The following is a 21,807-nucleotide window of genomic DNA, read 5'->3' on the forward strand; positions in this document are numbered from 1 at the left end:
CGGGGTTAGTCTCAACTTTTGTCAGATCCTTTCGACTGAAGGTCATCTTCGTCCTGTCACCATTGGCTGTGGTGAGATTGCTTGTGCTTCCTCATGGAGGGATTCCTTGAGTATTGACTCCAATGCCAGATGATCATCGGTGGCGTTCTGGATAGGTCCCTGTAGATGACGAGGCCGCCTCATTCTAGATAGCTTTGCGGAGTATTGCCTCTACCTACTTCAAGTTGAAGTTGAATATTCTTGATTATATCGACCCATTTGTAGGAGCCAACTGGCAAAAATCCGGATCCAAATCAGGCCCGGCGGGATCAGCCGCCTGGGTGCCTGAGGGATTCGGATGCATCATTTTTCTTCATCTTCCATGCAGTGTCGGTCAAGATCCGGTGAGGGGATATTTATAGAATTGGTCTGAAGTGATTGCATGTCTCGACAAGGCTCGAATCATCTCCTAGTGTTCTTATGTGCAAGATAAGACTAGAATTGGACTAGAATCAGAGGAGGTCACGGGGCCTGCAGCCTGCGGGAATTTCGCGAGTGAAGTCGGAGTCAAAACTCGGACTAATCATTCTTTCAGCTCCACTTTACTCACTCTGGTCTAATCCAATTCTTCCTTCCCGCCACAACAATCTAGAAAATGATTGAGAAGACTCAGATGAGCCGCAATGGTCGTGACCCCTGTTGATAGCGGTGTATTTGCCCCCCTCTCATCGCAGATTGGCCACGGCGATCTGGGGTCAGCTATTGGATTCCATACGACCCACCTGTAACACGACTGGTATCCACTTCCAACTCTCGTGGGGTCCCATGGATTGTTCCTTTTCTGGTGGATGATGATGATGATTATAGTGCTGGGCCACCCCTAGTCACAGTTCCTGGCTGAAATTGGGGGCCCACTCTGTTTTCGGTGGTCGTGGAATCATGAGGCTCTTCCCAAACCTTCTCCTCCCTTCCTTCTCATCTCGCCTCTCAAACGTCTGCCGATCGCGTCTTTGGGATCAACTATCAATGCGGACCTTTGGTGGCTTGCTTTCGTCTGCGGATTCGCTGTGCCGCCCCCCTCTCTCCCAAGCTCATCATGCATCCGGCAAGCTCTTCGGGTTTTCCAATCTTGGAACCACCCAGAGCCGCATCAGCATTCTTACGATGAGGCTCAGGGACGCAAATAATAAAAGACCACCCACAGCCCAGCGGCTGGTCGAGACCTGGTCTGGAGCCCCATCCACCAAAGTATCGGTGAAGTCACAAATGAGCCTCATGAATCTGCCACTGCCCTTGTCGTTTGCTGCTCCATCTGGCTGTGGTCGCTGTTGTCCCTTTTCCATCATTAGGTTTACCATCAGGTGTCCCATCTAATTTGATCGCTTCTTACCCCTGCCCTTCCGATGGTTGGGAGACCCATCCGGCTCGTCCACGGTCATGTTAGAGATGACCACCACGAATCTGGACACTGTCCCATATGATGTCTTCTATCAAATCGCCTCCACGCTGGATTGCCAAGACTTGATCCATCTGAGCCGTGTCAATGGTGCCCTGCACGACTTGCTGCGGAATGAGTCGATTGCCCGCAAGATTATTGAAGTATATCCCCCTTCTTCTCCCCCCTACTGTGCCGCAGCTCTTTACTCTATTTCATTTTACTCGATTTGATCTTTTCTTTCCCTAATTTATTTATTTTTTTATTTATTTATTTTTTATTTTTTATTTTTTCCATTCTTTGATTTTTACTCTTACCTTTATTTATTATTATTTCATTATTATCATTATCTTCACTTTCCTCTCTATCGTCTATCTTCTACGTTATTAATATGATCATCACCAGAATCATCATTACGCAGCAGTCATGGCACCATTGAATGAAACAAACTAACTCCTGTGTCAGAAGAACTTGCGTTACACCAAGGAAGGGCAACGGGCTGTTCGCTCCAGCAAGGGCTATCGCAATGCCGTCGGTCGTCTCTTTGATGTAAAAGAATCCTTCGCCACGGCCCAGCCCTACTCCGCCTCCATCCTAGGCTACGGCAGCGCCTTCCTCTACGGTGGTGGCTCCTTATGTTACATCTTCGAGGATGAAATCCGCAGCTTGGACGTCCACGGCGCCAGTCGAGTCGAGCAGGTCCTCAACATCTACACCGTCTTGTCCCGCGCCCTTCCCGGCTGCGACCCCGCCAAAAACGCCGTGTCCATCTCCTTACTTCACTACAGCCATGGCATCCTCTCCTTCATGGCCGAGGTCGTGGACCGCGAGGAGGCCTGGCTCCTCGCAGTCGACATGCGGCCCCGAAAGCAATGCGCGAGATCCGGCAGGTTGCGCCTCCGGATCCAGCTGCAGTCGACCCGGCGCCTCTTCGTCCGCAACAACCGCTCCTACCTCTACTATGGCACGCACTCGGCCTTGGGATACCACGGGTATCCGCAGTGGTCCGTGGACTGCGTGAGTCTGGACACCGGTCCTGACCCCGCCCCGCACACGGTGGTGCTGCACAATTTTGCCGGCACCGAGATCGGCCAGACCGTCTGCTTCGACGTGCATGAAGACCATCTCTACGCCGTGTCGACGCTCATCGACTTCGAGGAGGAGGAGGTCGACTGGACGTCACTGTACATGTGGATTTGTCTGGCCCCCGACGGTCGTGCAGGATCGTCGGTGAGACCCAACAGTACGTGGCGTCGCCAGCACCGGGAGGGTCCGATCAACGACTCGTGGTCAGACCTGACCCTCCGGCATGACGAGGCGACCAACCGCCTGACCATATTGGAGTGCCGCCGCGAGTGGCTCGATGGGGGCAGTGCAAATACCCGCACCTACTACGCACAGCCTCTCCCGTCGCCTGCCGAAATCCTGCAAGGCAAACAGCCCAGGTCCTACTCGCCCGCCCATTCGACGCCCGCCCCCCTCCCTGACGAGCCCCTGGCCCGGACCATCAGTTCATCCAACAAACCTACGTACGAGCCCCCACGCAAACGGTTGCGCCGGAACTATCACCAAGAGTATCCCGTGGAGAGCGACGACGATCCCTGCGGCCGCCGCGACTTTATCCTCGCCAAAACCAAGTTTCGCACCTACAACCCCTCCACATCGTCCTTCGTCGACCTGGTCAACGACCCGCGGCCCCCATGCGCCAGCAGCCTGGTGCCCCGCGACCGTTTGCGCTTGCGCGTCGTCTCCCGGAAACGGAAATCTCCCATCGACGCCGACGGCCAGGAAGGGGAACCGGGCCTGCTCTTCCGGCCGGAGATCGTGGACCCCGATGGCCGGAGCGTCGACGACAGTGATGAGCGCTTCGTCTCCCGAGGGACCAGTCTCTGGCCCCCCGACCACGCCCCTCCGGAGCTGGACCAGCTCCTGTGTCCCGGCCGTCGCACCGGCAGGGTCCACGCCATGGCCGATGAACGTTCCCTCGTGTATTCCGTCGACCAGGACGGGCTGACCCCCGGCGATCAGGCAATTGTGCTCCTCAACTTCGACCCATCTCTGCGGTTACCGGGCCTGAAGCGTCTGGACCTGACGGGGCCCCTGGCTTCTGACGGACGTTCGGTGGCCGTTGAACTCGAACGTCCCAAGATCGGCGACTTGTCCGATGCCCCCATGACACACCCTTGTCCCCCGGTCAACCGGCGACGGACAAACCAGGCGATGCCATCTGTCCGAGAAGAGCCGGCGATGTACCTTCGTGTTGGGCGTGGCTATTGGCTTCGCTGAGCTAGTGTGGACTCTGGGTACGAAGCTCTAGCCTTGCTTCGTGGGTGGGGGGGAGGGGGCGGACCGCCGGGCTGGCTTCGTTCGGTCCTCGAGGCTAGGAATCCATCACCTAGAACATCCGAATACGAGACATGATACAAAATAATTAATAACCCCCGCTTTTCTCTTCTCCCCCCCCCCGAATGCAGCCTCATAGATGAGGTTGGATCGGCACGCACCGTAAGTACCCTCGTATCTTTCCCTCGGTCTCAATGGGTTATGCGTAAAGGACGAACAGGTTCCCAACCCCACCGGATGGATTCCCACCGGCTTCTCTTCCCCACATGCCGTCCTTTGGTCATCCAAGAGAAGTATGGCTGGGCTGGTCTAGTTGGAGTGATGGAGCTCCGAGGCAGCAGCGGTCTGAGTCATGCTGCTTCGGTGGTTGTGCCTTCGATTCGGCGTAAGGATTAGTTGGCGTCCCTGTCTATCGCCATAAGTCCCTCCCAGCGCCGAGACTTCGTCAGCGCTTACTGACTGTTAACGCCACACTGTCATCTTCGCCTCTCCGTGGTTCTAGGCTGATCAGAGGCCTCTCCGACCCGCTGACTCTGGTATAGTTCGTAGGCGACTTCTCCATTGAACCATGGGTTCTTAGGGGACAAGATCTGCTAGGTAGAAGGTGGATCTACCCATGTTCTTGGTTTTCTTCTATTTATTTGACTCGTAAATGCCGTGCGAGGTGTTGATATGCCCAGGTGATGGTGGGCATCACCTATTACTCCATGATGTTCAAGATCAACATACATCTGCAGTTCGGACAAACCGTAAAGTAACTATCACTCGAGAAGACCCGCCTGATGTAATATTCAGCGCAAGAGCCCCCACGGTCATAACCGGTGATCTCCATTGACTAGGTGCGAGGAGTGACAGGAGCGGAGAGAAGAGAAACTTGCCCGATGAGGAAGTAAGATAGGGTCCTGAGTCAGCACTAAGTCACATGACCGACCCACCCAATCAGGCAAGTTCCGCGGACCGTCCTTAGTTCGCTCCATTTGCGTTTCGATCTTCAAACCTCGTTTCTTTCTCCCTCTCTCCCCATTCTCTCACCCTTGTCATTCCCCCCACTCTTCTCTCCTCACTCATCCCCGTCTTCATGGATGCTAGACGCGGGGATGTATGAGCCGTTGTATCTTTCCTTCGACGCCTACCCGACCGTAGTCCCCCGTGTCAGGGTACGAGGCGTCATGGCTCTATTCCTCGCTGTCTCCATTTTGTGGGCCCTTATCTGGTGAGTTATACCTGGGTCTTTATCTATATTGATTTGGATTGGAATAAGCTAATGCATGTGCTTACTTACAAGGCTACTCTACCGTGCGTGGCAGGTATGCCAGACCCCCAATGATCTTTTGGTCGAAAAGTTGGGCTTGGATATCCCCCCGCCGCCGGAGGTCACCCTGGAAGAGATCACCGCTCGTGAGATTCGGATCGCTTGGAAACAGCCCGAGTTTCATAATTCTATTCATAAGCATATAATCCAGGTGAATGGCGCCAAAGGTACGTTGAAGGACTGGCCCCAACCGTCTCTGGGTTTCGACCCTGCGGGACTGTCCAGGCTAACGAATGGATAAAGTGGGTGAGTCGAAACGGGCAGAGACCGCTGTTGAGATATTGAATCTGGTCCCCGGAAGTATCTATCATATTTGCGTTCTGTCCGTGAGCGCGGCCAATTTCCAGACTCCCAGTGCTATCATCCATGTACGGACGAAATCCATTTCCCTGTCGTCCGCTCAGCAGAATGCCGCCGTCGGTAACCCTACGATCCGTGCTTCCATTCCCCGCTCGACGGCTGGACTTCCGACTCCGTCAGCCCCGGTGATGTCCCGTGAACATAGTGGAGGTCAAGTGCCGAATAAGCGGTCGTCGGCCGGGCGCAAACAATCCCCCGCGAGTGGCGCCGATTCTTCCCACGGTACGACGAATGTCGAAGAACTGCAACGGAGTGAGGCAAGCAACGACCGCGATGGAAACTTGGAGAGGCTTGCCGACCGATTGAAGCAACTGCAGCACGAGAATGAAGCGGTGGAGAAGCAAACTGGCGACGAGGACGAAGAGCACGTTGCTCTTCTCAAAGATCTGGAGAAACAACGGGACGATCTACGGAAGCGTGTCAAGGAAAAGGACGAGGCGAGCGGGGACTTGAAGAAGCAGGTGTACAAGTTGGAGAGCGTCAATCGCAGCGTGCAAAGTGAAAAGGTCAAACGCGAGAGACTGTTGCAACGCAAGGAATCCGAGCGCAAGAAACGGAAGAACGATATCATTCGATGGCGAGAGCAGATGGAGCGGATGGCCAATGACGTTGCGCAGGCAAGGGAGGAGAAGACCCGAGTGGAAGAAGAGAAGAAAAACCGGTTGGAGGAAGTCCAGGAGAAGATTGCTAAGGAGCAGATGGAAATGAAGGTTATCGACGACGAGATTCAGGATAAGGGTGGACGCGTGAAGAAGCTCGAAGACGAGAGGAAGACCACCCAGGCGCCGGATAGCGAGGATGGAAGGGAGCTGGATCGCATCGACAACGAACGAGCCCGGCAGTGGGAGATGAAATTGAGCAGTCTGCATGCACGATATGCCACACTGGTGAACCTGCACGCACAGGCTCAACAGCAGTACCACGAAGCGCAGGAGCGTCTGAAGTGGCTCACCACCCAGAGACCCGGCAGCACCGGTCCCTTCGCCTTGCCAGCCCTGGATCTCGATCTGTCCAACACAGCAACTATTCGCCCCCGTCGCCATCGCAGCTCGCTCGCCAGTAACGTCTCCTCGCCTATGAACTTTGCTACCATGGAGCCGTCGTTCTCGGGTAGCATCGCCTACAATCCCCCGACCACGAGCTCGCCTACGTTTGCGCCCAGTTCGGCATTCTTCAACATCAACAATGGGATGACTCTCCCGGATCTGTCTGGCCAGGCAGAGACTATTCGCGGAGCCGAGTCCGAAGTCTCTTTCGGTTACAACCCCCAAATGAGCCCTCGGGCAGACGCGCTCCTCCCATCCGATCTTCTTGGGGATGAGGAATCGCCCGAGCTTCCCCGCCCGGTGATTCGTCCTCGATTCTCGAGCTATGAGCAGCAACAAATTCCGCCAGACGGCTTTCCGGACGGCTTCCCGCACGGTCCACCATCCCCGGTCTCTTCTGGTAGTCGACCCGGAAGTGTGTTTCCGAGTCCACACGAAAACCCCCGTCAGGAGACGGATTCTCAGCCTGCTAATTTTCCCGATGCGGAAGAGGCCCCGAAGAGCGCGTCGCGGCGACTGTCGGGTCTCTTTGGCTTTCATCGGCCGCGTGGCAAGACACTTGCTGACGAGCCCCCTTTGCTGGGCACCTTGAAAGCCGGGCAGAGCCAGTCCTTCCCGCGGAACTTGGACGAAATGGATCCGATCGGTGCCCGACGCCGGCGATTGAGTCACACTGGCAACTGGGCCAACCCTATGTCGTTATTCCCTCGGAGCAACACGGCCGGTGTCACGGCCGATAGCTCGTCCGACCACGCGCCGTCCCGACGGGCCGCAATCACCAGTATTTTCTCTCCCAGCCGGTTCGGTTTCGGCGGTGGAAACGGCTTGGCTAAGTCCGGAGATCACTCGGACCTCAGCACTGGATACAATCAATTCAGCCCAAGACATGACCCTATCGACCCATCGTCGATTCTCGGGACCGTGCGACGAGGCTCGCTGTCTCCCCGTCCGTCCTCCACGTTCTCATTCGATAACCAACTCCCCCACCCATCCACGGACAATCGGCATTTCGGCTGGCCGTCGGCAGAAAAGCCTGAACACCGGAGTCCCTTGGGCTTTGACTGGGCCTCGCCATCCACCTGGTCTAGGGTCCAATCGCGTCGACCGTCGACCCAGTACGGCTCGTCCGGCCATCTCCCCCTCACACTGACGGGCGAACCGGATTTCCTCCAGGATTCTTCCTACGAGCGCCAGGGACGGCCTTTGCAGGCGCCCATTGGGACCCGGCCGTCGTCTTCACATCGACCAATGACCCCGAGATTGAACCCCGCAGCACCCACCTTCAATGCAGTCTTCAAGTCCGGCCAGGGCAAGGAGCACGAAGATCCCACGGACCGAGACCTGGAAGGCCCTTTCAACATGTCCATGGACGGCTCACCCTGTGATTCCCGCGTCTCTCGGGATTCCCGATCACTATCCAACTTCGCAGGCGACTCATACGAATCACTCGAGCGAATGCCATCCGCCGCATCCGCCGACAACAGCAGCTCAAAGGAGTCTTTCATCCGCAAGATCACGCGCAAGGGGAGCTCAGGGAAATTCAGCTCCTGGAAGGACCGGTCGGGGCTATTCTCCAAGAAGAGCGAATCCGTACACGGCGACGACGGCGACACGAACGGCGAAGCGCAGCTCGCCAAGAGCGTGGATAGCACTGTCTCCAGCATTCTCTCGGCGGACAAGTCGTCCCGCAGCAGCCTGGGTTTCTTCAGTCGCAAGTCGCGCCGGTCCGAGAAGGCCGTCAGCGAGACGAGCGAGCGGCCTAGCGAGCGCGCGAGTGAGGTGGGTGATGATGAGATCCCGGAGGAGGGCACTGCTTGATGGATATGGACGGTCTGGAATATGTGGTGATTTGGTTGTTGCCTGTTGGAGTAGATCGGTTGGGGTGTTATCGGATGCAATTATCTATACTTATACCTATCTATATCTATACCCTTGACTACATACCCTCGTTGACGTAGTCAATTCAGTTATACATTCTTACATACACACATCAGCAGTAGATCTCATTCTATTCATACCTCGTTCTATTATAATCGCATCTGTGTGCAATAAAAATTGCCTAGTAAGATACGACAATGATGTATATTACATTATATCAACAATATACTGGCACCCTTTTTCAACCTCGCAGACGCCCGTCTCTACACGTCTCCTCCTTTGCACCCTTTTTCAACCTCGCAGACGCCTGTCTCTACACGTCTCCTCCTTCGAAACTGTTGAAACGAGCGCGACCAGCATCCCTGGAGGGGATACTTATATCTCTTAATATTACCAGGGGACTAGTAATACCCCTGAAAATCTTCTTTTCTAGCTACATACCTACGGGTTCTTCCTAGCTACATGCCTAGGGGTTCTCCCTAGCTACATACTTAGGGGTCTTATATAGGACTACCCCTTGCCAAATAAGCTTATACAGCGAGAAATCTCTTATCCCGGGTACTCGACCTAATATATGTATATCTATAGGCTTGTTCAAAGTCTCTAAGAATTCTAAACAACTATAGGTGTCATATATCTAGAGTCAGACTTATTAGATATTCTTAAAGCTATAAGTCACGGATACTTCTGTCACTATACCCAGACAAACTCTTCTCTAAAAAAGATCTCAAGATTATGGTCATATATTATAAGATCTCAATCTTGTCAAAATAACGACATCTTTTATATGAAATATGTGTAATACCAAAACTTCAGACATGTCTGGCAGGCTATATCTCTCTTTCTATAGTTAATTCTAGGCCTTTAAAGCTAAGATAGACTTAGGGACACAGTTTCGGCCCTGTGTAGAGAGGCTTAGATAACCTGCTAGTATCACTGCTCTCTTATTCCTATACCAAGTATCCAAGACTATTACATACCCATGACCATATTACTGATGCGAGCTGACCGGCTCTATTCAGGCCCTTCGGCCGTCAGTGTCTCGGAAGGATCCCGGAAACGGAGATAAAATCAAGTATAATGCAACTCTCTCTCTCTCTCTCTCTCTATCAACAATATACTCCGAACTAGTAATCCTAGATTCCCACTCCGGAGAAGCCTCACAAGGTTAACTCTATTGAAAACAAGAGAGTCCTCATAGTATATCTGTGAACCTGGACCAAAGCCAAAGCCGGAGATATATATATATATATATATGTATTGGTACGTAGATATACACCAACCCAAGGATATCCTAATCCAGGTAGAATACACACTAAATATATACGAACATAAATCAACCTACCACTCCCCCTCACTCTCACTCCCCGGGTAAGCCTTCTTCTTCAACTTCCACAAATGCGCAGACCCCCGCTGCTGCTGCTCCCTCCGCCAGCGACTGTGGTCCTCGATGACCTTCATCCAGGGGACGTTGCTGGCTTGACGGATGCGGTGGTTCAAGAGGGCTGATGTTTGGTCTTCCTTCTCTTGTTCTTGGCTGCTTGGTTTGGATGCCTGATTGTCGCTGGTCTGGTCACGATGGCGCTTTTGGGCCGCCCGTGCGGAGTGGTACTCTTCGCTGAGGGCCCAGTTGGGGTTATCCAGGGTGCCGCGCACGAGGATTATACCGTGACTTTCACCGTCGGTAAGGGCAGCTTGGATCTGGCGGGGTGGGATGGGGGTGATGAGCTCGAGGTGCTGCGTGTTGGGATTGATGGAGCGGATGAGGGCTAGGCCTAGGCTGCGGGTGGTTTTTGGGTCCGGCGGGTTGGTGCTGCCGGAGCCGGAGAAGAGGTAGGGGAGGTTGGTTGTGGGGGCGCGTGTGATGAGGGTGTCGAGCGGGGTGGCGGGGGATTCGGAGTCGGGGTCGGAGGAGGATGTGGAGGAGGAATGTCCTAGGATCGGGGTAGGAGATTCGAGGGCCACGATCGAGACGATGGATCCGTCGAGGACCTCGTGGAGGATGTCTGGCTGGATTGCGGAGCCTAGGACCATGATGCCGCGGATGCCTGGGGTGGGGCCGGCGTAGCGGACGCGGAAGGGGCGCGTGCGGGCGAGGGGCGTCGCGGACCAGAGAGGGGTGGCGAGCGGGTCGGGGCGGTCCATGTGGAAATAGGACTGCATTTGCATGGCGCGGAGTTGGGCGCTGGATCGGCTGACGAAGTCGGTGGGCTGGGAGGGGAGCGTGGTGAGGCGGATGGCGGCGTGGTGGGCGGCTTGCGCGAGAGGCTCGACGACTTCGCCGGGGCCCTTTTCGCTCATGTAGACGACGTCGGAGAGACCCAGCGTGCGGATCAGCCAGGTCGCGACCTCGAGGCCGAGGCCGAAGATCCAGCCTGGGTAGTTGATGATCAGCGGGCATTGGGGGTAGCTGGCGAGGAGGGCGTGGTAACGGTCCATCAGGTCGACGGCGGAAAGCATGTAGTGATCGGGGTCTTCCCGGGGGGAGGTGGCCCCGATATGATGCGCGCGGACGATGGTGCCCTGGCGCGAGCCGTCCAGGGAGGGGTGGGTGAAGGGCGGTCCGAAAACCGGGGCACGGACGTGCGTCAGCGAGACCTGTCCCATGGGTGAGAACTCGGGCTGCCCAGGGTCCAGGTCGAGGAAGGCGACACCGTCCGTGTTGCAGTAGTTGGTCTCGGTCTGGGGCGCGGGGCTGAGGAGGTGGTTGAGGAGGTAGCGGCTAAAGGTCGATTTCCCCGATCCTTTGGGGCCGCAGACGAGAGTGCGGAGTCGCCCGCCGCGCTGGGAGAGGGATTTGATGGCGGCGCTCCACTGCTTCTCGAGATGTAGCGGCCGCAGATGGCGCTTGAGGGAATCGTCCGCGGATGTATTCAACTGGGCGGGTTAGTGCAAGCTTCATGTGAAGGAGGCCTGGGATTGAAACATACCACGGAGAATGATCTTCGGCACGACGACGGGGCCTGTTTCAGCGTGAATTTGTCCGCCGGCGTCTTCTTGCCGTTCCAGACGCACTGGTACAGGGGCGAGAGATCCCCCAGGCGCGTGATGCCCGTGCTGCAGGACTTGATCTCGACTTCGGCGACCCCGTCCACTCCGGCGACGCATTTGATGACGGGGAGCGAATGGGTCGAGGGGGCGTAGACTCGGTAGACCTGGGGTGAGGGGTGCAGCTTTGCGCCCATCAGACTGACGAGACCGCGCTTGACCCAGAGATCGTACTGTCCCACCAAGACCAGACTCATCTTCTCCTTGATGCGCACGCACAGCGTCTCCTCGTCACTGTACACGACGTTGGACTTGTTCAGGCGCGTTTTGGAGAGCGGGAACTCCTGGACCTGCACGGGGAACTCCGCCGGCGATTCATAACTAAATCGGTCAGTAGGCGCTTCTGAATTTTTTTCCCAATAGAACGAGGGAAGATTACCCAGCCTCTTCCTCCGATTCTTCGTCTGGAGCAGCGATGGGGTCCATCCTGGTGTCTTCTTCGACTGCTTCCGGTTCACTCATATCCGAGTCCGACGGGACCTGATCCTCAATCTCCTTTTGAATCTGACGGTCGAGCGACTCCTGCGCGACCTCGACCTTCTTCGTCTCTTTCCTCTCGACGCTCTCGCGACGGTCTATGGCATCGCTGCGTCTCGACGATCGTCGCAGCGGGGGGTTGTCATTGCGGGGCGATTTGGCGGGAGTCTCCTGCTCCTGACTCTCCGGTTCATGTCGCGGCTTCTTAGACGGAGGTTCTGGAATCGAATCGACCTGGGAGGGTTTCTCTGCGGCCAGGGCCTGAGCTTGAGCCTGTTGCTGTCGAGCCTTGCGGGCTGCCACCGCGCTGAGGGGAGCTACTTGAGTTAGACTTATTGCCGAATTGGAGGGACAAGAGGTACATACCAGCGGCTTGCTGCTTCTCCGCCTTTCGTTTCACCATTTGGTCTCTTTCTTTCCAAGACCGTGGGGTATACAGAAGTGAAGATGAAGTTATTCCCTTATCAGTTTTCATGATTTTTTTTTTATCGCAAGCCGAGGTGTGGCGGTGCAGTCGAGGTACCAGCCACAGCCAAGGCGGTGAAGCCGATCGGAGAGAATCGTGAGAACGAAGAAGGAAAACCAAAAGCATCATCCGTTCTCTCTCTCTCTCTCTCTCTCTCCCCTCTCCACTCCATCTCCCTCCTCCCCTCACCTCCCCCGTTTGACCAGATAGCCCCTCATGCTGCGCTCATCTGTGGCCCCGGGTCGCCAATTGTTGCTGACCTCTGTTCGTCAACGGTCTGCCTCGCAATGGCTCTCCAGAGCTGGCGCCAGTAGCCGACTATCCGGTCAGGTATGACGATGACATCAGTCTATGTCCTTTCTTTGCTTTCCTTTTCCCCCTTCTATCTACTTCCATGGTCATTGTTGGAGAATTATGTAGCTAATGATCGTTTAGAGATACTTCGCCGATGCGAGACCGCCTCCCCCCAGCGCCCCGACCCCGGCCTCCCCCTCTTCCGACTCCCCAATTCCCCCGGAGACCGTCTTCAAGCCTGCCACGGAGCAAGGTACGATCGCCCCTGTGATGTCGATGGACGCAATTCCAAACGTCAATGGCCCACTAAACGATTGTCTAGGTGTCCCCCCCCCTCCGCCTCCCGCCCCCGTCCGCAAGTCCGGCCGCTTTAGGCGCTTCCTGCTCTACCTGATCCTCACCTCCGGCCTCGCCTACGGCGGTGGTGTTTTCCTCGCCCTCAAGTCCGACAACTTCCACGACTTCTTCACCGAATACATCCCCTATGGCGAGGAGACCGTGCTCTACTTCGAGGAACGGGACTTCTACCGCCGATTCCCCAACACCCTGACCACCCAGAACCGCATCGTCTCGCCCCCCAAGGAGGAAGGCAACCAGATCACCATCCCCGGCAGGAGCGGTCTGTCCTCCAAGCTCTCCGTCGATGACGCCGGCAGCGATGTCTCCCAGAAGGGCCCCCACATGAGTGCCGCCAAGGCCGAACAGGCCGGTGAGGCCCAGATCAAGCCCGAGGCCGCTTCCCCGGCCAGCAAGACCACCGCCGTGCAGCAGGCCAAATCCGACCACGCCGCCAAGGAGGCCACCTCCAAACCGGCCGCCCCCGCTGTGACCCCGCTGGACTTCTCGCAGGTCAAGGAGGGTGACGAGGCGATCGTGCAGGAGCTGGTCAAGACCTTCAATGACATCATCACCGTCATCAGCGCCGACGAGAACGCCGGCAAGTACGCCGGCTCCATCACCAAGGCCAAGGAGGAGCTGCAGCTCATCGGCGACAAGATCGTCGCCGTCCGGGATGAGGCCCGCCGCGCCGCTCAGGACGAGATCCACCAGGCCCACGCCACCTTCGACGAGTCTGCCCGCGAGCTGATCCGCCGCTTCGACGAGGCCCGCGCCCACGACGTCGCCCAGTACCGCGAGGAGTTCGAGATTGAGCGCGAGAAGCTGTCCCGGGCCTACCTCGACAAGGTCCAGACCGAGCTGCACCGTGCCCAGGAGGTCGCTGAGCAGCGCCTCAAGAACGAGCTGGTCGAGCAGGCCATCGAGCTCAACCGCAAGTACCTGCACGATGTCCAGGGTCTCGTCGAGCGCGAGCGCGAGGGCCGTCTCAGCCAGCTCACCCAGCTGTCCGAGGACGTCGCCGAGCTGGAGAAGCTCACCACCGGCTGGAGCGCCGTCATTGACACCAACCTCAAGACCCAGCAGCTTCAGGTCGCCGTCGACGCCGTCCGCACCGTCCTCGAGCGCTCCCCCGTGCCCCGCCCCTTCATCCGCGAGTTGGTCGCCGTCAAGGAGCTGGCCGCCGAGGACCCTGTCGTCGAGGCCGCCATCGCCTCCATCAACCCTGCTGCCTACCAGCGCGGCATCCCCTCGACCCCGATGATCGTCGACCGCTTCCGCCGCGTGGCCGACGAGGTCCGCAAGGCCAGCTTGCTGCCCGAGGATGCCGGTATCGCCAGCCACGCCGCCAGCATGGTCCTGAGCAAGGTCATGTTCAAGCGGGACGCCGTCACCGGCAGCGACGACGTCGAGAGCGTCCTCAGCCGCACCGAGACCCTGCTCGAGCAGGGCCGCCTGGACGACGCCGCCCGGGAGATGAACAGCCTGAAGGGGTGGGCCAAGATCCTGAGCAAGGATTGGCTGGGTGATGTGCGGAAGGTGTTGGAAGTGCAGCAAGCTTTGGAGGTATTTATTCCCCTCCCCTCTTTTCGTCCTTAACGAAATCAGACATATGACTTTTGATACTAACTCATGCTGAACAGGTAATCGAGACCGAAGCTCGCCTCCAGTGCCTGCGAGTTGAGTAAAAAATCCCTTCAAATGAAATTCAGCATTTTCTTTTGTCTCCTGTAACCTTTGTTCTTCCCCCCTGCCTCCAGGACCTGTATCTCTAGATGTGTTCTTTTTTACCGTTGCGTCGCTAGACCCAATTCTAGATTTTTCTTTGTTCTTTGATCGTCAGATAGTTATCTAGGATGTCGGGGCTTGTATATGAGATATTATAACGCGTAATAAGTGAGACAGAGTATTATTTCCTTTATTCTATAGAGGTTATGGGTGTTCTCTTCTATCAAGACTACGTCTTCCTCTATCTATCCTTGGATCCACAATCCCTGGGGTATCACAATCCCCGTCCAAGCCATTGAATTCCTCATGATCCCCAGAACCGAAGCCCACACACATCCCCGTTCCATTATCCATCACTTGATTGACAGAATTGAGACAATCCCCCTGTGAAGGAAAAACAATGCTCGTTGAATGATCTGTTGTGTTACATACCCTTATCTCTCCCACCTGTCCTTTGTGATATATGCATCCTCCTTGTTTGGATTGTGACTGAAGACGAATAACTGTGCGGTGCTAGGGGAAGTATAAAAGGGTTGGCGAATTCCTTACTTTAGTTGCTATTCTGATTTACAGTTGAGGTTCTATCCAGACTACTCCCTAGCATTTCTTTTCCCGATATACATACTGATATCCTTTTTGCAGATCCCTGACTATACTAACAGGGTTGACTCTCCACTCATTCCATCACCATGGCTAACCGTGATACTGACACCGATCATCCCCAAGAGCCAAGTAACACGAGGCACAACAGGATTCTCAATAGACCGCCCCCGGAGCTAAAGCGGTCCGATGCGTTCATCCGCCGGGAGAGCGGCGACGGTGACCAAACCGAGCTCGAGTTTCCTTCCGGCCCGCTCGCCATGGACCGGGACCAGGTCTACATGTTGCCCGCGACGTTAGTCTCGTACGCCAAGGCAGGCATGACAGCCGTCAAGATAGGCCAGTTGCTGCACAGAGCGGTTTACGACAATGACGCGCCGCTGGGCCATCTCGTCACGACGCTTGTGGATGAGCGGACGCCGTACGCGGAGATCGCGACAACTGTGTTTTTGTATCTTGACCTGCGTGGTGACAACGGGGCCCCTCTGTTTCCTGATTCGTGGGTGGGGGATAAGGAGGTGCGTCCTGAGCCTGGGCCTTATGCACGTGAGGTTTAGTGGAGGGTGTTTTGGCGTTTCGGAGACTGTTGAGCTGACTTTTAAGGGGTGTGATGATCCATTTCCTGACTTCGCAGCGATGATGGGGTTGGATTAGTGCGGGCTGGCTACCTGACTGATCCTGTCCAGATGTGAAGAGCGTCGATTGTGTATTCTGCGAAGGATGAGAAGTAGATGGGAATTGGTATATGGTGAGTGTCTTCCTGATGATTCTGTTATTCAGAATAGACCGTTGTTCCCGTTGATGTACCTTGAGTGTGTAGATTGGTAGTTTTGTCCAAGATAAACTCTGGACTAATCAACGTACGTAGCCAGAGGACTCAGTCGTATGGTAGAAACCGTCTCTATCGTAGTATCGTTCTAGGAAGTGGAATTGATAGGAGTCTAAACGACTCCGGACTTGGTTAGGCAGGCCCTCAAGAGATATACAACACACCTACAACTCATTAGTACAGACTACCAATAGCAATCCAGTAATGCAAAACGTCAAAAGCAGATACCAAATTGTCGCTAACGTTCACTACCTATGTACAGAGAAAAGAAATATCTACAAAAACATACCATACCATATCAGTCACTCTACTCCACGAACCGAGCCGCCGCTTCGGCCTCCCTCCGCTCCGCTCGCTTAACCTTCCTCACGAGCTTGATGTACTGATCAACCCTCCTTTCCGCGTAAACACATCCGCCCAGCGTCATGACAGCGATCTGGAGGAACACTTTGAACTGCGGGGTAAGGCCCCGGTAGACGCGGGATGCCGGAGACAGCCACTCGGAGAAGCCTTCCAGCGGCTGGTAGAAGAATTTCGATCGCAAGCGCTCTTTTGAGAAAGGTGACACTCGAGGGGGCGCGTGGGCCTTTTGCGACGGGTCTGATGGGGTCGGAGGTGATGCAGGGGAAGAGAATCGGAACGGATGGGGGAGGATCATGATCATATGTGCGAGGATGGAGACAGAGCCAAACTGTATAATATATTAGTATTTTGAGGTTCTTTGAAGACCTCTATGGTGCCTCTTCATCCCGTAACGATGGGCTGAGTTCGTTCATCTATCTGGAGGCCGATATGCACATACCCGGAAGGCGCCTGCCAGAAACCCCGTCACGGCTTCGGATGTGACCTGATCCGGTGGATCAATGTCCTTCCTGTCCCACGATGGAGCAGGCATTGTTATGATAGACTGTACTGGAGAGGGAAAGATAAGTATCCTGGTCAAGATGGAGTTGAAGTAGATCGGATGACGCGGATTGGCAGATTCGGAGATACCCGGATCAACCATTTCTCCCGCCCGGTAATACCGATACGAGCGATACCACCAGGTTTCCCCGCGGCCTCAAATATCAAATCCCCGAGATATCGTTCGCCATTCACTCCTCCCTCGCCCCATTCCTCTATAACCGGTCAATTCGAACAAAATCCACCACTCCCGCCACAATGCCGCTCGCCGCTCGAACCGCGTCCCTGTCCCGCGTCACCAACGAGACCAAAATTCAGGTCTCGCTCTCCCTGGACGGCGGGGTTCTTCCTCCCTTTGAGGCCTCGGAGCATTTCCCCGAAGACCCCAAGGACGCAGAGGCTGCCAAACAGGGCGTTGTTCCTATCAAGGAGGCCGCCCATGCGACCCAGTTCACTGCGACCCAGCAGATCACCGTGAGCACGGGCATTGGTTTCCTCGATCACATGCTGCATGCGCTGGCGAAGCATTCCGGCATGAGTCTGGCGGTCCGCGCCAAGGGCGACCTCTTCAGTAAGTAGTCATAACAGTTACCGGTGTTGTTTGGAATGCCACTTTCTAATGTGTCGTGCGTGCCATAGTCGACGACCACCACACAGCCGAAGATACCTTCCTCGCCGTCGGCGCCGCTTTCACCGAGGCCCTCGGTGCCCGCCAGTCCCTGGCGCGCTTTGGCCGTGGCGATGCGCCGCTCGACGAGGCGCTCTCGTGGGCGGTCATCGATCTCTCCAGCCGTCCCTGGGCCGTCATCAACCTGGGTTTCCGCCGCGAGAAGATCGGCGATCTGAGCACCGAGATGATCACCCACGGGTTGCAGAGCTTTGCCCAGGCGGCTGGCGTCACCCTCCATGTGGGGTGCACCTACGGCGATAATGACCACCACCGTGCGGAGAGCGCTTTCAAGGCTTTGGCTGTGGCTATCCGTGCTGCGTGCACGAGGAGGGTGGCTGGTGAGGTTGGGGCTGGAGACGTTGTGAGCACCAAGGGCGTGTTATAAAATAGATATGATCGGTTTTCATTTTTGTATCAGAAGACGACGTTATGACGTTTGAATAATCAATAGACTTGATATCACCGGTTTCTTGTGGTGTAATTCTAATGTTTGACGGACAGCTAGTGATTTGCCTGGGGATTGGAGTTGTCCTATGCTCAAATTATCTGCATAGAAATGCATTCAGCAAAAACTCAAGAACCAAAAAATAAAAATAAAAAATAAAAAAAATTAAAAGAAAAGAAAAGAAGAGCTCTTCGGATATCAAATCATGGTATACTCGTAGCCAGTCAAGTTCACATCAACCAACCCCTAAGAAAGCGGAATACTCGAAATCTGATTCCCAATCTTCGCCTTAACACAATCAAACCGAATATCAAGATCACCAAGACTCCGTAAATCCATCGACGCGATTCGCTCCCTCGCCTCCAGAGACGGTTCCGTCAAACTCCACGCCAAAGAGATATGAAAACAACGAGAGTAATCGCCAGACGGATGACCCGACACTTGCTTTCTGTCGACGTCCGTCGATTTCGCATATAATGGCGGCTGATCGAACAGCGCCAGAGAGCGATTCGATAGTCCAAGCAAGCGGTTCAAGCTATCGTCTGCGGGTCTGTTCACGCGTAGGACGTAGAACCAGCGCGTTTTTTCGAAGTTGGAGACGCAGTCTAGGGTTTCGACGGTGGTTGTCACGCTGGTGGTATGTCGTTAATAACTCTTCGCTCGCTATAAGGAGCGCTCACTATAAGGAGACTTGGAGCATACGCTTCAATATTCGACTTTCGAATGGCCGTTTGGAACGCCGTCGTAAACGATTGCCGCTGTTCGGTGCGGAGCACGACCGGCCGTGAGAGACTAATATGAAGAGGAAGTCTAACGCCGAGGTCGCTCCGCAGCAGACTGTGTATTTCCGGCTCTGGGCTGGCCTTGCCCAGCTGAGCTCTCATTTGACTGATCGTGTCGCTCAGCAAGGCGAACTCTTCATTACTTGGATACCCTGTACTTCCGTGTTAGTGGGTCTGTAACTAGTAAATGGGGCAGGAACTTTACATTCTAGATACAGATGGGTTGGCCAGTTCCCTTCAACATGCGGAATAGCTCTCTTGCGCCCTCCGTGGAGACTGGGATCGTCGCTGACGCTGACGCGAGTGCTCGTCGCGTACAGGTCGTGGAATGCCGCTGGTAAGGGGGGGATGTCTGAGGGGGTGGTGTTCTTTCGGGCCTTTTTGGCCGGGGGTGGGGGACTTGGTTCTGCTGATGATTCTGATTCCGAGTCGGAGTATTCTACCAGGGCCATGGTATTTCTGAAGTTATAGAGAATGATGGGAGAGAGAATGTGGTGGGTGGATGTACAGCCTGAGGCGGGTAACTTGTATTACGGATGCCACTAAATTCAGGCGTCTACTATCTTCAATGAGACAGTCTATATAAATGGGCTTAATCTTGTAAAGGGAACATGGCATTTGAATCTCAATTCGTTATATACGTCTATTCCATGTGCTAGGATCACCCGCCTTCCTCACCGTTGTTGGGAAGTGTCTCGTCTTCTGATTCCTCCTCCACCTCAGCCAGCGCTTCTCGCTGGGACTTGCGGTCTGTCTTGCCCTCACCAGCCTCGGCGGCCTGCGGCGCAGCACCTGGCGCCAGCGCAGGTCTGGCAGCGCCAATACCACCGGACGTGACGTACAGGAACTCTTCCTGCGGGAAGTGGTCGATGTGGTTGAAGAAAGAGGAGAAGCTGGAAAATCGTTAGCTGCATAAGACTTAGAAAAAATGAATGAATCAACTGACGCATTGAGTTGCTCTTCCTCGCGGAATATCCGATCGTAGATCTCGCGTTGCTTGAATTCGTCGATTTCCTTGTTATATCGGTCAAAGTCGATGCTTTGCTTCCCGTTACCGATCGTATCTTGCCGCTTGTTGTACATTTCGAACACCGGGCGCTCCAGCAACAGGCCTAGTCCAGGCGCCTTGGGGATGGCGATCTTTGTGGGGCCGTACGTTTCCGCGATGCGCGAAGGATCACTGCCGCATCGCACCACCATCGCCGCCATGGCGACCATCTTGCGGATCTGGTGCATCATGAAGCTTTGGCCGTGCACCTTGAGGCTGAGCCACTCAGTGCCGTTGATGATGATAGGCTCGGGGTGCATCTTGAAAGACTTGATGAAGCGCTTGGCAGAGGGGTCCTTGAACATCTTCTGGATAGTGAAGTTCCAGAAGTTCTTCGTCCCAACGTACTGATCAAGTGCCGCTTGGATCCGAGCCCGACGGGACTCGGGAATGCGGTACGCCCGTTTCGCGGTGATATAAACAGCCTTGACCTGTTTCACGACGTCAATGATCTGGCGTCTGAGGGCTTCGTCCGCTTCGGAGGCAGCATCAGCCGGGGCTGTTTCAGTGGCAGCTGGAGCCGCCTCGTCTTTGTTTTCCGCCCCCTCCGTCTGCTGCTCATCCTCATTCTTAGGGCCCTTGTCTTCGTCAAAGTACAGCGCCTTCTCGACAAGTGCGCGAATGTCCTCCGGAACACCCTCCAAGATCGGTTTTACGTGCTTCTCATCGACTTCGTCCCAAAAGCCAGCAACCTCCTCCTGTCTGGCGCGATACGCCTCAAGGTCCCCTTCCTTCTCCGCGACCTCGGTGATCTTCTTCCCGAGGTACGTGCTGGGATGAGGCGGCAGGAAGCAATGACTCGGGATCAGGTATTCGTATACACGGGAGTCGCACAACTGGTAGCTGCTGAAGGACTTGCTGGTGGGAAGAATGTCCCAGACCCGGATCTGCGCGCTGAGCTTGTCGTTGATCTTCTGAACAATGTCCTCGTCCTCAACGATCAACTTCAAGGAGACAATGTTGCCCGCAGCGTGGACACCCTTGTCCGTACGCGCACACCGCACCAGCGAGGACTTCTTCGGGTCCGCCGCATTCGCCTTGGAGATAGCACCGGCCGCCACAAACGCAGTGAAGAGCTCTCCCTCGATCGTCTTCTCGGTTTCACTCCTGTCCAACGTTAGCACCGCGGTCTTCCACATACCCCGCACCATTCAACCCCAACCTAACCAGCACCAAGGGACTGGCAGAAAGAACAAAAGGAATCATAGACATACAACTGCATCCCCTTATACCCCGTCCCCGAATACCCCAACAGCACAGCAACCTTCTTCTTCGGCCGTCTCTGCTCCTGATCGATATCCTCCTGGGAAAAATGCGTCGCATAGACAGGAGCCTTGACCTCCTCCCCATTCTCTATCTTGCGCCGATTCTTCTCTGCCTGTTTATCGTTGCGCGCACGCTTGTCTGTGTGGAGCCGACTTGCTTGGTGAGCGATGGCCGATCACGGTCGTATACCAGCACGTTCAACATACCTCCACTCCTTTCGGCCCATATCTCTAGCTTTACGCTTTCCACTAGCATCTCTCTGTCCGCCGCCTCTCCCTTGTTTATTATCCATTGCAACGGTAGTGTTTCGAGGCTTGGGGGCTCCCAGTGCTGTAACGATCCGGAGGTGGATGCGAACGACCTCGTCGGGTTAAAGAATGCGGTCGGGGGTATCTGGCGCACGGGCACTCGATTCGTGTAAAAAGACGATAGCCTAGGTATAGAGCGACGAATAACCCGGCTATGCATAAAAAAAGATAGACGGGGTAGAGATGTGGCGAGGGAAACCATAAGGAAAGCGCTCTTGAAACTATTAATGGAGGTTTTTTTTTTCCAGCGGGCG

General features: G+C 55.2%; 10 protein-coding genes across 10 annotated transcripts; 6 read left to right on the top strand and 4 right to left on the bottom strand.

Annotated features, from left to right (window-relative positions):
- The first annotated feature begins 898 nt into the window (after window positions 1–898).
- BDW47DRAFT_109934 (uncharacterized protein) lies at window positions 899–1,981 on the top strand. The gene is made up of 2 exons (XM_024813594.1): window positions 899–1,578; window positions 1,880–1,981. Exon 1 carries the CDS (start codon window positions 919–921, stop codon window positions 1,351–1,353), a length of 435 nt encoding a protein of 144 aa, XP_024669671.1. The 5' UTR covers window positions 899–918; the 3' UTR covers window positions 1,354–1,578; window positions 1,880–1,981.
- On the top strand, window positions 1,250–3,700 carry fbx15 (F-box domain protein; the record flags this gene model as incomplete). Its single annotated transcript, XM_024817807.1, has 2 exons — window positions 1,250–1,578; window positions 1,880–3,700. Exons 1-2 carry the CDS (start codon window positions 1,417–1,419, stop codon window positions 3,698–3,700), a joined length of 1,983 nt encoding a protein of 660 aa, XP_024669672.1. The 5' UTR covers window positions 1,250–1,416.
- Window positions 3,701–4,779: 1,079 nt separating this feature from the next.
- Window positions 4,780–8,371, top strand: BDW47DRAFT_109936 (Fibronectin type III domain protein). Its single transcript, XM_024813595.1, has 3 exons — window positions 4,780–4,970; window positions 5,043–5,236; window positions 5,313–8,371. Exons 1-3 carry the CDS (start codon window positions 4,840–4,842, stop codon window positions 8,291–8,293), a joined length of 3,306 nt encoding a protein of 1,101 aa, XP_024669673.1. The 5' UTR covers window positions 4,780–4,839; the 3' UTR covers window positions 8,294–8,371.
- Window positions 8,372–9,694: 1,323 nt separating this feature from the next.
- grc3 (putative RNA processing protein Grc3) lies at window positions 9,695–12,281 on the bottom strand (the record flags this gene model as incomplete). Its single annotated transcript, XM_024816777.1, has 4 exons — window positions 9,695–11,230; window positions 11,284–11,722; window positions 11,781–12,195; window positions 12,245–12,281. The coding sequence occupies 4 exons, from the start codon at window positions 12,279–12,281 to the stop codon at window positions 9,695–9,697; spliced, it is 2,427 nt and encodes an 808-aa protein (XP_024669674.1).
- Window positions 12,282–12,491: 210 nt separating this feature from the next.
- Window positions 12,492–14,859, top strand: BDW47DRAFT_60014 (MICOS complex subunit MIC60). The gene is made up of 4 exons (XM_024819394.1): window positions 12,492–12,674; window positions 12,780–12,891; window positions 12,961–14,540; window positions 14,618–14,859. The coding sequence occupies exons 1-4, from the start codon at window positions 12,561–12,563 to the stop codon at window positions 14,660–14,662; spliced, it is 1,851 nt and encodes a 616-aa protein (XP_024669675.1). The 5' UTR covers window positions 12,492–12,560; the 3' UTR covers window positions 14,663–14,859.
- A 421-nt stretch (window positions 14,860–15,280) lies between these two features.
- BDW47DRAFT_109942 (uncharacterized protein) lies at window positions 15,281–16,376 on the top strand. The gene has a single exon (XM_024813596.1). The coding sequence runs from the start codon at window positions 15,392–15,394 to the stop codon at window positions 15,857–15,859; it is 468 nt and encodes a 155-aa protein (XP_024669676.1). The 5' UTR covers window positions 15,281–15,391; the 3' UTR covers window positions 15,860–16,376.
- Window positions 16,370–17,056, bottom strand: BDW47DRAFT_109944 (uncharacterized protein). Its single transcript, XM_024813597.1, has 2 exons — window positions 16,934–17,056; window positions 16,370–16,822 (listed from the first exon to the last, which is right to left on the bottom strand). The coding sequence occupies exons 1-2, from the start codon at window positions 17,024–17,026 to the stop codon at window positions 16,439–16,441; spliced, it is 477 nt and encodes a 158-aa protein (XP_024669677.1). The 5' UTR covers window positions 17,027–17,056; the 3' UTR covers window positions 16,370–16,438.
- A 167-nt stretch (window positions 17,057–17,223) lies between these two features.
- Window positions 17,224–18,108, top strand: his3 (imidazoleglycerol-phosphate dehydratase HIS3). Its single transcript, XM_024819395.1, has 2 exons — window positions 17,224–17,605; window positions 17,674–18,108. The coding sequence occupies exons 1-2, from the start codon at window positions 17,293–17,295 to the stop codon at window positions 18,087–18,089; spliced, it is 729 nt and encodes a 242-aa protein (XP_024669678.1). The 5' UTR covers window positions 17,224–17,292; the 3' UTR covers window positions 18,090–18,108.
- Window positions 18,109–18,395: 287 nt separating this feature from the next.
- Window positions 18,396–19,383, bottom strand: BDW47DRAFT_127891 (HVSL domain-containing protein; the record flags this gene model as incomplete). Its single annotated transcript, XM_024816778.1, has 3 exons — window positions 18,396–18,780; window positions 18,852–19,083; window positions 19,137–19,383. The coding sequence occupies 3 exons, from the start codon at window positions 19,381–19,383 to the stop codon at window positions 18,396–18,398; spliced, it is 864 nt and encodes a 287-aa protein (XP_024669679.1).
- A 167-nt stretch (window positions 19,384–19,550) lies between these two features.
- Window positions 19,551–21,748, bottom strand: BDW47DRAFT_109948 (pseudouridine synthase PUS2). Its single transcript, XM_024813598.1, has 4 exons — window positions 21,452–21,748; window positions 21,194–21,397; window positions 19,878–21,086; window positions 19,551–19,824 (listed from the first exon to the last, which is right to left on the bottom strand). Exons 1-4 carry the CDS (start codon window positions 21,535–21,537, stop codon window positions 19,593–19,595), a joined length of 1,731 nt encoding a protein of 576 aa, XP_024669680.1. The 5' UTR covers window positions 21,538–21,748; the 3' UTR covers window positions 19,551–19,592.
- Between the last annotated feature and the right edge of the window lie 59 nt (window positions 21,749–21,807).

Source organism: Aspergillus candidus (genome assembly GCF_002847045.1).
Source record: "Aspergillus candidus strain CBS 102.13 unplaced genomic scaffold BDW47scaffold_43, whole genome shotgun sequence".
Classification (NCBI taxonomy): domain Eukaryota; kingdom Fungi; phylum Ascomycota; class Eurotiomycetes; order Eurotiales; family Aspergillaceae; genus Aspergillus; species Aspergillus candidus.

Coding starts and splice junctions, on each gene's coding strand:
- BDW47DRAFT_109934 (XM_024813594.1), top strand. CDS start 919: ATGAGGCTCTTCCCAAACCTTCTCCTCCCTTCCTTCTCATCTCGCCTC.
- his3 (XM_024819395.1), top strand. CDS start 17,293: ATGCCGCTCGCCGCTCGAACCGCGTCCCTGTCCCGCGTCACCAACGAG. Junction 17,606..17,673: donor CGCCAAGGGCGACCTCTTCA/GTAAGTAGTCAT, acceptor TGCGTGCCATAG/TCGACGACCACCACACAGCC.
- BDW47DRAFT_109936 (XM_024813595.1), top strand. CDS start 4,840: ATGCTAGACGCGGGGATGTATGAGCCGTTGTATCTTTCCTTCGACGCC. Junction 4,971..5,042: donor ATTTTGTGGGCCCTTATCTG/GTGAGTTATACC, acceptor CTTACTTACAAG/GCTACTCTACCGTGCGTGGC. Junction 5,237..5,312: donor CCAGGTGAATGGCGCCAAAG/GTACGTTGAAGG, acceptor GAATGGATAAAG/TGGGTGAGTCGAAACGGGCA.
- BDW47DRAFT_109942 (XM_024813596.1), top strand. CDS start 15,392: ATGGCTAACCGTGATACTGACACCGATCATCCCCAAGAGCCAAGTAAC.
- BDW47DRAFT_60014 (XM_024819394.1), top strand. CDS start 12,561: ATGCTGCGCTCATCTGTGGCCCCGGGTCGCCAATTGTTGCTGACCTCT. Junction 12,675..12,779: donor GTAGCCGACTATCCGGTCAG/GTATGACGATGA, acceptor ATGATCGTTTAG/AGATACTTCGCCGATGCGAG. Junction 14,541..14,617: donor AAGTGCAGCAAGCTTTGGAG/GTATTTATTCCC, acceptor CATGCTGAACAG/GTAATCGAGACCGAAGCTCG.
- BDW47DRAFT_109948 (XM_024813598.1), bottom strand. CDS start 21,537: ATGGATAATAAACAAGGGAGAGGCGGCGGACAGAGAGATGCTAGTGGA. Junction 21,398..21,451: donor ATGGGCCGAAAGGAGTGGAG/GTATGTTGAACG, acceptor TCACCAAGCAAG/TCGGCTCCACACAGACAAGC. Junction 19,825..19,877: donor GAGGAAGAGCAACTCAATGC/GTCAGTTGATTC, acceptor ACGATTTTCCAG/CTTCTCCTCTTTCTTCAACC.
- BDW47DRAFT_109944 (XM_024813597.1), bottom strand. CDS start 17,026: ATGCCTGCTCCATCGTGGGACAGGAAGGACATTGATCCACCGGATCAG. Junction 16,823..16,933: donor TTCTGGCAGGCGCCTTCCGG/GTATGTGCATAT, acceptor TATATTATACAG/TTTGGCTCTGTCTCCATCCT.